At 39.7% G+C, this 13,275-nt stretch overlaps 2 protein-coding genes across 5 annotated transcripts in view; one reads left to right on the top strand and one right to left on the bottom strand.

Annotated features, from left to right (window-relative positions):
- naa35 (N-alpha-acetyltransferase 35, NatC auxiliary subunit) overlaps window positions 1–10,445 on the top strand; it is a 60,757-nt gene extending 50,312 nt beyond the window's left edge. The window contains exons 21-24 of one of the 4 annotated variants that reach the window (XM_078396981.1): window positions 1,040–1,162; window positions 6,155–6,235; window positions 6,547–6,585; window positions 10,241–10,445. In XM_078396981.1, the coding sequence (XP_078253107.1) occupies window positions 1,040–1,162; window positions 6,155–6,235; window positions 6,547–6,585; window positions 10,241–10,300 (303 nt within the window). In that variant the 3' untranslated portion in view covers window positions 10,301–10,445. Of the gene's footprint in view, window positions 1–1,039; window positions 1,163–6,154; window positions 6,236–6,546; window positions 6,602–10,240 lie in introns of all 4 variants that reach the window. The other 3 variants (XM_078396982.1, XM_078396984.1, XM_078396985.1) reach the window with 3 other exon arrangements.
- A 1,426-nt stretch (window positions 10,446–11,871) lies between these two features.
- LOC144592013 (Golgi membrane protein 1-like) overlaps window positions 11,872–13,275 on the bottom strand; it is a 44,847-nt gene continuing 43,443 nt past the window's right edge. The window contains exon 8 of the mRNA XM_078396168.1: window positions 11,872–12,821. Coding sequence (XP_078252294.1) covers window positions 12,817–12,821 — 5 coding nt within the window. The 3' untranslated portion in view covers window positions 11,872–12,816. The remainder of the gene's footprint in view (window positions 12,822–13,275) is intronic.

Raw genomic sequence — 13,275 nt, 5'->3', positions numbered from 1 at the left:
AGACATAAAAACAGCTTTTTCCACGAGCAGTAGCTCTACTCAACAGCCAAAAGTCTAGCTTCCTTTTGCTCTGGTATTTTATTTTATTCTTCACATTTAAATTATAATGTTTTATTTTTAATTGTCTACTATATATCGTGTTTTTACTTGCGAGCAAAGCACCAAGGCAAACTCCTTGTATGTTTACATACTTGGCTAATAAAATTTATTCAATTCAATTCAATTAACTTGCTTTTTAAATAAATAATTTTGTCCACTGTTTTATGTGGATTTTCTTTTTTTCTAATCTCTCATAGTTCTTTTATTGTTCTATGTCATTCACGATTCCTGTGATGAAAAGGTGCACATGTGATGGCTGAATTTAATTCACCATAGGTAATCTTCTGCACAGTGGCTTACATATGCACCTCATCCCCAGGTTCTATTCACAACTTTGTAGGGGGGCATGGGCCCACGGTTAGTCTCCCGATCACAGCGCCATGTAGTGAGGCCTCAACATTAATTTAGGCTACAGCAACCTACTGCTGTAGCTCTGCCCCTGGAACATGCTGACAGGAGGTTGGGTCAGGGTGAGGAAGGGAGGTGGGAGAAGGGAGGGGATGCAAAGCTTGCCTTCAATCAACATGAATGAAGCGCTGTAAGACTTTAGAATGCCTCTGATCTAGTCTCATTGCAAAACATTTATTCATTAAAATAATTAATTAACAAAAATATTAAAGGACTGTATATTTTTCTTTTAATTGTGTTTAAAGATGAAATAAATTAAAACAAATATTTACTTCATCTTTCTCTTCCAAATTTCCGGGGTTACCAAGCCTAAGATCGTAGAAATTAACTAAATTCCAACACTGTCAGGCTTTGCACTGGAAACCATGTGGAGTCCAGCAGTAGAGTGGATTGACAGATGCACTAGCATGTGTCACCCTGATCATCTCACGCTTACTGCAGGCTTTGTGTGTCCAGGACCTATTTCCGCCAGTTCAATGTATGTTCATTAACCTGTCTTCATTATGTAATATTGTAAAATTATGTCAAACAGGAAATGTCTGACCTAAACAAATACACTCCACCTCCTCAATCTTCTGACTTGTACATAGCAGCCAGCAAACACTTCCAACAGGCCAAGATGATACTGGAAAACATCTTGAATCCAGACAATGAGGTATGGGATACTGGAATGTATTTACTATTGAAGTACTGATGCTTTGAATGTAAAATATGTTTAACTGCTAAATTAATATGTTGTAGAGTCCACAAAATTGTCTTATAGTTTGTGGAGGAAGGAACTACAGATGCTGGTTTACACCGTAGACACAAAATGCTGGCGTAATTCAGCGGGACAGGCAGTATCTATGGATAGAAGGAATGGGTGATGTTTTGGGTCAAGGCCCTTCTTCTGACTGAGAGTCAGGGGAGAGGGTATATGATAGTATAAGAAAATAATGCAGATGCTGGTACAAATCGAAGGTATTTATTCACAAAATGCTGGAGTAACTCAGCAGGTCAGGCAGCATCTCGGGAGAGAAGGAATGGGCGACGTTTCGGGTCGAGACCCTTCTTCAGACTGGGTCAGGGGAGAGGTGACATTTTTGCGACCTCAAATGGGTTCCCACTACTAGCTACATCTTCCCATCTCCAACCCTTTCTGTTTTCCGCAGAGACCGTTCCTTCTGAAACTCCCTGGTTAATTCGTCCCTTCCCACCCAAACCACCCCCTTCCCAGGATTTTTCCCCAGCAACAGCAGGAGATGCAACATCTGTCCCCATACTTCCTCCCTCGACTCCGTCCAAGGACCCCAACAGTCTTTTCAGGTGAGGCAGAGGTTCACTTGTACCTCCTCCACCCTCATCTACTGTATCCGCTGTTCCAGGTGTGGACTCCTATATATCGGCGATACCAAGCGTGGGCTCGGCGATCGTTTCGTTGAACATCTCTGCTCAGTCTGCCTAAACCTACCTGATCTCCTGGTTGCTAAACACTTTAACTCCCATTCCCATACTGACCTTTCTGTCCTGGGCCTTCTCCATGCCCAGCGCAAAGTGGAGGGAACAACACCTCATATTTCATTTGGTCAGCTTACGCCCCAGCGTTATGAATATTAACTTCTCTAACTTCAAGTAACCCTTGCTTTCCAGCTCTCCCCATCTCTCCCCCTTCCTAGTTCTCCGACCAGTCTGACTGCCCCCCGATTAAATTATATCTCCGTATGCTTCATTGTCATCTTCTCCCAGCTACCAATGATCAATTCTACATTTTCTTTGATCCACATAGAAACATAGAAAATAGGTGCAGGAGGAAGCCATTTGGTCCTTCTAGCCAGCACTGCCATTCATTATGATAATGGATGATCATCCACAATCAGTAACCTGTGCCTGCCTAGAAATAATTTAAAAAATAGTAATGCAAAATCCCAAGAATCCAACCATACCATCAGTCACACACCCCACCCACCCCACCTTGGCTAATTAAGAATGAAGAGTGCACCTACACATAAGAATTTAACAAACCAGCCTTTAGTCCGGCAGAACCTGCAAGTCTAAAGTATGATAAAAAAAGGTTGCCATTTGTGAAAACATTTATCAGTACATCCCCTCAATGTATATTTAATTTTCTCAAGTTTAAGAAAAAACACTGCATCTTTGAGCCACTGTGACACAGAGGGAGGGTTAGGAGATTTCCACTGTAGCAGTAGGTGACGTCTGGCTATTAAAGATGTAAAATTAATAATTTCTTTTTGCACAGTTTAATCGACCTGACTCTTCCGGGGTCCCAAAGATGGCTATCAATGGACAGGGCTGTAGATGAATTCTCATTACGGTAGACATATTAAAGTAGCCGGACCAAAAATTATGTAATCGTGGACAAAGGAAAAACATATGGCTCGAATGACAGTGTGGGTCCAAACATCTACCACATTTATCCTCCACCTCTGGATAAATCCCAGACAGTCCTGATTTAGAAAAATGGACCCTGTGTATAACCTTAAACTGAATGAGTGCAAGACGAGCGCAAGACGTGACAGTACATAGCCCACCTACAACGTTATCCCACCACTCCTCAGTAAGTTGAAGTCCCAGCTCTTCCTCCCAATCAGCCCTTGTTTTAGAGTTGGACTGATTGCAAAGATCCAGAATGCGGTTATACATTTCTGAAACAATCCCTCTTTGTTGTATCTTGAAAGTAAGCAAACCATCCCATGTTTGTCGTGGAGGTGAAGAGGGAAAATTAGAAAAACATTTAGAAACAAAGTGTCTAACTTGGAAGTAACTAAAAAGTGATTTGCTGGTAATCCATACAATGATGATAAATTGGTAAAGCTGTTAAAAATACCATCTGACAACAATACAAGAAAACATCGTATACTTTTTATGCCATACCGAAAAAGCGGAATCCAAATGTGGGGGAGGAAACAGGTGATTGTTACATAATGGACTTAAAGGAGATGCAGCTACAAATTTGAAATGTTTCCCGAATTGATACCAAATCTTAAGTATTGAGCACAACATGATTTTTGATAAACAATTAAATCTTAGTTGGAAGAGAGGAATATATAAGAGCAGATATAGAGGATGAAGGAGGGTAAGAACAGGCTTCCAGTTCGCACCAAGGTAAATCAACCCAACAACGTATTTTATGAATGTGTGTAGCCCAGTAGTAGAATTGAAAGTTCGGTAAAGCGAGACCACCACGAACTTACATCTTTGAAGTAATGATTTACGGACCCTCGGGGGCTTCGCACCCCAAATAAAAGAGCTAATCATTTTGTCTAAGGGGGTCAAAAAAATGTTTTGGTAAGAATAAGGGAATCGATTGAAACAAATAAAGAAATTTAGGCAAACATTCATTTTAACAACATTAATATTCCCAATTAAAGAGAGCCAGATTATTCCATCTCTGAAAATCAGATTTCATTTTAGTCATGAGCGACAAAAGACCTGAGAATGTACGCGTCACATTGATGCCAAGATACCTGAATCCAGAACGAGTGATTTTAAAGGACAAATCAGCTTCATGAAGTTGCAAACCTGCTGCGTTAATGGGGTAACATTCACTCTTTTGAAGATTTAGTTTATATCCTGAAAAAGAACTAAAAATATCCAGGATAGAATACCCAGAAGACAGGAAGCAGGATCAGTTACATACAGCAACAAATCATCTACATACAGAGATAAACGATATTCGACACCGTTACGAATAACACCTTTAAAGGAAGTGGAGGACCTTAAAGAAATGGCCAGTGGTTCAATAGCCAAAGCGAAGAGAGATGGAGATAAAGGACAGTCCTGACGTGTCCCACATTCTAGTGCAAAGTATTCAGAACGAATATCATTTGTTTGAACACTAGCTTGTGGCAATGCATAACAGTAATCTTACCCAACTGATAAATTTATCTCCAAAACCAAATTTCTTCCATACCGCAAATAGATATCCCTACTCAACCCTATCGAATGCCTTCTCAGCATCTAATGAGATTACAATCTCGGGTAAGTTATCAGAATGTGTTGAGTGAATAATATTTAAAAGAGTACGAGTGTTAAAAAATAAATGGCGTCCCTTAATAAAGCCATTCTGTTCAGAAATAATACTAGGCAAAACCCTCTCTAAACGAAGAACAATAATTTTGGCCAGAACTTTTACATCAGCATTCAGTAAAGACAGAGGTCTATAAGAACCACAGGAAGTGGGGTCATTATCTTTCTTTAAAAGAAGAACTATCGAAGCTTCAGTCAGTGTCGGAGGGAACAAACCATTTTCCAAAGATTCATTGAATATCAACAAAAGTAAAGATGCCAATTTATCAATAAATTTCTTTAGAAACTCTATTAGAAATCCATCAGGACCTGGGGCTTTGTTAGATTGCATTGCTCTAATTGCAAAACGTGGTTCTTCAAGGAAATGTGGGGCGTCCAATTCTTTTGCACGGTCAGAATCAATGGTAGGATTCTCAAGATTGGCCAGGAACTGATTCATTTTGGTAGTATCAGCAGGGAATTCTGATTTGTATAGAGAAGAATAAAATGATTTAAATTTTACTTGTCACATCCTCAAAAAAATCCAGAAAATTAGTCACGTCAAAGTAGGATAACATTAGCTACCCTCCAATCCACAGGAACTGATCCTGAATCTATTGAACATTGGAAAATGACCACCAATGCGTCCATGATGTCTTGAGCCACCTCCTTGAGTACCTTGGGATGCAGACCATCAGGCCCGGGGGATTTATCAGCCTTCAGTCCCATCAGTCTACCCAATACCATTTCTCGCCTAATGCAAATTTCTTTCAGTTCCTCTGCTCCCTTGATCCTATGTCCACTAGTACATCTGGGAGATTGTTTGTGTCTTCCTTAGTAAAGACAGATCCGAAGTACCTGTTCAACTCTTCCGCCATTTCCTTGTTACCCATTAATTTCACCCATTACTGCCTTCAAGGGACCCACATTTGTCTTTACTAATCTTTTTCTCTTAACATACCTAAAGAAGCTTTTACTGTCCTTTATATTCTTGGCCAGCTTCGCTTCGTACCTCATCTTTTCAGCCGGTATTGCCCTTTTTGCTATCTTCCTGTCCTTTGAAAGTTGCCCAATCCTCTGGCTTCCCGCTACTTTTTGCTATCTTATACATCTTTTCTTTTAGTTTTATTCCATCTCTAACTTCCCTTGTCAGCCACGGTTGCTTCTTACTCCCCTTAGAATCTTTCTTCCTCTTTGGAATGAAATGATCCTGCATCTTCTGGATAATGCCCAGAAATTCCTGCCATTGCTGTTCCACCATCATTCCTGCCAGGATCCTTTTCCATTCGACCTTGGCCAGCTCCTCTCTCATGCCTTCAGTCCCCTTTGTTCAACTGAGCATTTCCTATGATGTCTCATTTTCACACCTTACCCTTCCTTATCCGTCTCCCTCTCCCGACTCCCAGTCTGAAGGGCCTCAACCCAAAATGTCACCCATTCCTTCTATCCAGAGATGTTGCCTCTCCCACTGAGTTATTCCAGAATTTTGTATCTATCTTCATGTCTCAATAGTTTGTCTTGTTTTTTGATAAATGGGCTACAAATGCTCAACATGTTTTATATTTCATTTTGATTGGTTGTGCCTGCTAATTCTTCCATCCATGTTTGATTATTTATGTGATTACAAACTTCTACTTGTCAGGTAAAAAAAATTCTAAAGGTTGCAAAACCTAACATTGTGGTGATGAAGTTGCTTGCAGGAGGGCACAAGAAAGAATCTCAGGTAAATACGAACAATAGTATGATAAATACATGGAGAATTAGTCAAACCCACTAAAAATGGAAGAAACATTTATTAATTTCAAAAATTACCTTTAAATTCAAGTAGCATTATTACTGCAGCTGGTCCCAGGGATTGATTTGTGTTCTGTGCTGAATTGAGGTAAAAAAACTGGAAAATAAAATTAAGTAAAAACAGAAAAGTCTGGAAATACTCATCAATTCGAACAGCATCTGTGAAAAGAGAAACCAGGGTAAGGTTTCAGGTCGAACAGTCATTGACCTGAAACCTTAACTTTTTCTCTCTTTCCACAGATGCTGCCCAACCTGCTGAGTGCTTCCAGCATTTTCTGTGTAAGTAGTACGAAAGGTGAGATGCTACTATTGACCTTGGCCCTCATAAGGTTGGTGAAGTATAAATTGTGGAATTCCTGATCACATAACAGATCTTGCTGTTTGTTGCTTACTAGTTTTGAATTGATCCGTTTGTTAAGGTTGTTTGACTTAAACTTTAAGTCATAAAGACTTAAAAGTTAAGTCTGAAAATTGAAAGACTTTATAAATTCTCAATAGAATGATGTCATACAATCTTCAGCCATCTGTATCCATTCCAATTTCTGTATGTGCAGGAAGAGCTCATCCATTTCTGAACAGTTCCATGCATATTAGGTGACCATGACATGATCTGTTTTGTCTTGATATTTACGCTGTTTCCTTGTCTAATTATGGTGTCAGAGTTTTGGATTCTGGGGAGGCACAAAGGCAAAAGAATCAGCAAATCCCCACTTCATTCCAGCAGTGTATTACAGAATCAACCTTTAAAGTACCATGCCATGATTCCTATGATCTATTACTTTTTACCGAAAGGCCTCAAAAGTCTGAGGTTAACTGAGGCGAGTGGTGTTTCTTTGCTGCCTGTCACAAAACTCGAGCAGATGGAACTGCTTTCCCTAACAAAATCATGTTTGTCTTGTCTTCTTTAATGTACTTGCATGAGTGGCACCTAATGGCAGTTCCATTGCTGTCAGCCTCCTGCTATGGGGATGACTTTGGCCACCGATAGTCCTGCCTTAGAAGTGTGTTCTATGCCAGATTCTTGCATGTGATTCACTTGGTCATATCTTTCTTAGAAACATTTCCAAACATATAAAGTACTCTTTAAGCACTATATGCGAAGCATATAGTTATTCTTGTGGTTGGGAATGCCACAGCAGCACTGCTGCCTCCTGGATACCATCACATCGTCCAAAAATCAAAGATAATGAATTCCTAATGGTGAAAATTGTATTGTTAGGAATGAAAACAGCAGCTCTGCATTAACAGCTATTAATAAACTGATCAACAATTTTGTCATTTGCTCATTTTCTGGATTCAGAATGTTTTCCATATATCTTAACCTTAAGTGCTGGGAGAGTGAGGAGGCGGAAGGTGCTTTTGTTAGGTCAGATAACATTTGAAAGTATTTCAAAATGAAAAGTATGCAATGTTGATGACCAAGATTAATTAAACAAACTTGAATATTTGAATCCCATCAAACTAAATTGAGAGATTTCAATGGGCCAAATCAAACTTGCTGGTGATCCCAGTGGGAATCCCCTGCCTTTAGAGACTCATTTAGAATCTGTAAATTTTGTTGGACAGTGATCATGAACATGCAGAGATGAGTGAGCTTTTCATACGTGCTTGATCAGAAAATCCTTGCATGAACAAAGTTGTCGCACTGACATACTGGACAGCTGTGCGAAAGAAAAAGTTAAAATTCTTGGATTTTTACAGGACATTGCTGTCCAGATGTTTCTGCATAATATGCATATTTGAAGAACTAATTATTGTCTATTAGAGTTTAACCCAGGTGCCCTATAGAAAGCATGTAGAATGTTCTTCCTGCCGCTGTGCCCTCAGGTGCAGACCCCAGCCCCATGGTAAATCTATAATGTATATTAAAAAAATTAAAGCACGTTACCAGAGAAGCCATTTTAAAATATTATGCCAGTAATCAAATTTTTATATATTTTTAAGTACGATCATATTTTTGAGACTACTGCTGATTCTTCTCCTATGTCACTTCCAATCTGCATTTACATGCACATTGTCCTGACCAACAAATTTACTCAAGCTGTTGAAGTGTTGCATTAATATATTTACTAAACAATAGGCCACTTGTAGGTGGAAATGACAGGCTGGAGGTTGTTTCTGTCTACAGTACCCATTGGACATGGATAGTTCTAAATTTGTCAAGGATCACATTCAAAACAACTTTTCTGGAAAATGGTTAGTCCTGTTGAACAGAGACCAGGTGAGACAGAGGTTCACCTGCACCTCCTCCAACCTCATCTATTGCATCCGCTGCTCCAGATGTCAACTTATTTACATCGGCGAAACAAAACGCAGGCTCGGCGATCGCTTCGCTCAACACCTGCGCTCAGTCCGCATTAACCAATCTGATCTCCCGGTGGCTGAGCACTTCAACTCCCCCTCCCACTTCCAGTCTGACCTTTCTGTCATGGGCCTCCTCCAGTGCCACAGTGAGTCCCACCGGAAATTGGAGGAACAGCACCTCATATTTCGCCTGGGCAGCTTGTAGCCCAGTGGTATGAACATTGACTTCTCCAACTTTAGATAGTTCCTCTGTCCCTCTCTTCCCCTCCCCCTTCCCAGATCTCCCACTGTCTTCCTGTCTCCACCTATATCCTTCCTTTGTCCCGCCTCGCTGACATCAGTCTGAAGAAGGGTCTCGACCCGAAACGTCACCCATTCCTTCTTTCCTGAGATGCTGCCTGACCTGCTTAGCTACTCCAGCATTTTGTGAATCAGAAGATAACACAAACACTTTCTTCTTACCTTGTGGCAATCATAATGGTCAAATGTATTCTAATCCCTCAAGCTTGTCTCCATTGCAATAGACATCAAAACTCCACACAAACTGTTGCATGGGAACAGCAGACAGTTTTTTAAATTCCAAAATCCATATTTGTAAACAAAATTGTTCTGGCTAAATCAATGGAGTAAATCTAGGACTGAAGATCTAAAACAGGTTCAAGTTTCAGCCATTGAGTTCGTGCTCCCAATCTCAAGTTATGTAATTGTCAAACAGTATTCACTCTTGTCCTTTCAGTATGACGCCAGCTGTCTTTATCTGGTCACCTTTTCCAGCTCAAAATCCACAGCAACATAGATAACTCTGCCATCAAACTGGCTGGCTCACACAATAGACTATAGTAGTTTGAGATAATCAATCAGTTCCTCATTGCTAATCAGTGCCTGTGATCTAGTGGAGACCCAAGGAACTGCAGATGCTGGAATCTTGAGTAAAACAAAGTGCTGGAGGAATTCAGCAAGTCAGGCAGCATTTCTGGAGGGAATGGACTGGCAAAGTTTTGGGTTGGAACCCTTCTTCAGGTCTGAAGGGCGGTCACGGCAGCGCAGTGGTAGAGTTGCTGCCTTACAGCGAATGCAGCGCCGGAGACCCGGGTTCGAGCCTGACTACGGGTGCTGTCTACGGAGTTTGACGTTCTCCCCGTGATCTGTGTGGGTTTTCTCTGAGATCTTCGGTTTCCTCCCACACTCCAAAGACGTACAGGTTTGTAGGTTAATTGGCTTGACAAATGTAAAAATTGTCCCTGGTGGGTGTAGGATAGTGCGGGGATCGCTGGTCGGCGCGAAGACGTTGGGCCCGAAGGGCCTGTTTCTGCGCTGTATCTCTAAACTAAAGAAGGGCCTGGACCAGAAATGTCCATTCCCTCCAGATGCTGCCTGACCTGCTGAATTCTTCCAGCTGACTTTTGCCTTTGACTTAGCCTGAAGATTTTTAAAATTGTTGGTGGTGGGGGATAGCAGAAAGGTGAGCAAGGTAACTGAAGCAGCACCACGTGATGGATGGGTTGCATTGGCTGAAGAGATTAGAGAATGTGAAAAAACAAATACAAGCATACAAAGCAATTCTAGAGTGTGAACAGGTGACAATGACAATTCACATTGGAATAAGTTTTGGCTTTTTTTTAAATTTCAGGTTCCTCCAGAATTTGATTTTTCTGTTCACAAATATTTTCCCGTGGTCAAGTTAATCTAACTCCAATGGTTCCTGTGTAATGAACTGATTGAGATGTATTGTTCCAGCTGTGGCTTGAGTGTTCCAGAGTACGAGAAAAAGGGTAAAATACAGAGCCATGAGGCACGTTCTTTGTATATGCTGCTGTACTGTGTTAATACTGTGACCTGAATAAAAGTATAACTTTTTAAATGTCTGAACAATTCTTGGCACCAAAAAGTTTCATTCACCTGCACCATCAATGTATAATCAATGTTTGAAATTTAAATTAAGATCAATTTTTTCCTATTGTGGTCGGGTCGGGGGGGGGGGGGGGGGGGGAGAGGGAGATAAGAAAGATCAAGCAGGAAGTTGGAAAGTGTTAATATTTCATAGCAAGGCAGCTACGAATGGCCTAACCACAGATATTGGAGGAACTTAAATTATCAGCAACAGAACAATCACAGTATCAGTCAACCATTTACTGGTTCGTGGCAGAGTTTTGTAAAGCTGGAGCACACACATCTAGGCTGATAATTGGTATTGCTTATAAGGACTGTATTACCAGTGTGTTTAGTTATCAGATAACTGCATTTGTATGGATGAGATTTCAAGTTCAAAGATGTGGAGGAGGTCACATCACGTACCAAATACAATGGACAAGGTTGGAGATGGTGCTTATGAATTTGTGTCTCATCTGGAAGGGCAGTTTAGGTTCCTGCATGGTAGTGTTGGGGCAGGTGTTGCACTTCCTATGCTTGCAGTGGAAAGTGGCAATTGACTGTGAGATTGAGATGGATGAGCAAAGTAGGAAGTCATAATGAGCCATCCTTCATCTAAGTTATTTATTTATAGCTGGAGAATAATGGAATTATCATCATAAATAATGACATATTAAATGCCTTACCAGGTTTAAAGGTAGACAAATCCTAACATGGCACCTAGCAAAAGAAAATGTAACCAAGACTCAGTAGGGCCTAATTGCAAAATCTGTGGGCAGCCGCGGTGGCGCAGCAGTAGAGTTGCAGCCTTACAGCGGCAGAGACCCAGGTTCGATCCTGACCACGGGTGCTGTCTGTACGGAGTTTGTACGTTCTCCCGTGACCGCGTGGGTTTTCTCCGATCTTCGGTTTCCTCCCACACTCAAGACGTACAGGTATGTAGGTTAATTGGCTTGGTGTATGTGTAAATTGTCCCTAGTGCGTGTAGGATAGTGTTAATGCGCGAGGGTCGGTGCAGACTCGGAGGGCCAAAGGGGCTGTTTCCGCGCTGTATCTCTAAATTAAACTAAAATTAAATGGGGGAGGAAAATGACAATCCCACTGAAATTATTTTGTTCAAAAAGTAGATTTATGCTGTGTTATAACACATGTGGCAAAGAACCTGCAGTTATGGACAATAATAACAAACTCCATCCCAAAGGCAATCTTTATAAGCACAAAATCCCCCCCCTTCTTTCCTTACGTGACAAATGATTTTGTATTTAAAACAGAAAATGTGCTTCTGAGGGGAAAATAAAATAATATTTTGGGCTTTTGTAATGCCAGAGTGCTGTCTTACCTATTTTTAAAATTAAAACAAGTCAAAAATATCAAATGAAGCAATAATCCTTTTATTTTGAAATAAACATTCAGTTCTCAATGAGAAAGGTTAGACATAGAACATTAAAGAATGCAACCTCTTTAGCCAAGTAGATTCAGCCTAAGCAATTAAATTGCATTTTTATTTTAGATGACAGAAAATTTAATTTAGAGTAGATAGATGTAGAGGCGATTCAGAAGATGCCCAATCATAACATTCTCACATAATATTTCAGTCCACCAGAAATATCAAAACAAAATCCAGTTCCAGTTTACATTAACTTCACCTTTCAGAATAAGTGTAATTACATATCTTGTTACTTGTTAAATATGCTATTAAGGTAAAAGATTAAAAAGTAATTAAATAAAAGTATTTTTTCCTCAAAAACCCACTAACACAAAGGGACAGACTTTAACCACACTAATTCAATGTAAAGCAGTACAGAAATTGGGCATCTCTTCCTTACCTTTCAGAACTTGTTTTTAAAAAATAAACTTCCTTAAATGTTTATTAAAACATCTGTATTAACGGCAGAATCGAAAAAGATATGCATAAACAATTGCATTCTACAGAGTCTGCTACTTATAAGTGTGATAAATAAGTGTCTGACTTAAGAAATCATTAAGCAATTATAATCAGCATTTAAAACAGCTAATTACAACATCCAGTTTCAATTTATGGAACTTGGTGAAATTTCCAGAATTAATTAAAGTTAGAGTTGCTTAATAGTTCATTTAATTTTGAATGAATCATAAATTGTTCATACCCATTATTTTCTAAACTGCCGGCCACAAATATGGTCCTTGATATATAGCTCCAAGTAATTCTGATTAAATCTCATTGGAGTCAACTAAGAAAGTGCAATATTAACAAATAAAGCTACTCAATCAACTTATTTCAAGCAGCTTCCTAAACAGTATTTGTTTCATGTTCTGATCTTCATTTTGTTCAAGAATTATTTTCACGGCTTCTTTATGTCACACTAAATTTTAAAAATACACAGGATTAATGTAAACTCTCACTGGAAACTACCAAAACGACCAGAATAGTTCATAGAAAAATTGGCGAGACCATCAGTTCACCATTCAATAAGAATTCGTAAGATAAAGGATGTAAAGGTCAAACTTGGTTGCTCTTCTCCACCCATCCTACACTTACTCTATCTTTGAAACTGCAGTTCTATTTTAAAGTTAAACAAACAATTTGTGACATATGACACATTTTCTAAAGCATCTCTTTTACTGCATTTTGTTTCCAGGTTTCATTAATGTAAACCACATTAGCACTGGTGGGAAATCATCCATCTAAGTGAGATTGTGCTTATGCAGATGGCAAAGTTTAGCAAGGCCATATTACAAATGACAGTTCTACCGATGACTACATGAGCAAATTGTGGAAAAACCTTCAACCACGTGCCATAAACAAAAGTATCATTG

The sequence above is a fragment of the Rhinoraja longicauda genome, chromosome 3 (genome assembly GCF_053455715.1).
Source record: "Rhinoraja longicauda isolate Sanriku21f chromosome 3, sRhiLon1.1, whole genome shotgun sequence".
NCBI lineage: Eukaryota > Metazoa > Chordata > Chondrichthyes > Rajiformes > Arhynchobatidae > Rhinoraja > Rhinoraja longicauda.
The sequence above is the reverse complement of the archived record's forward strand: the minus strand, read 5'-3'. Positions and strand labels throughout refer to the sequence as shown.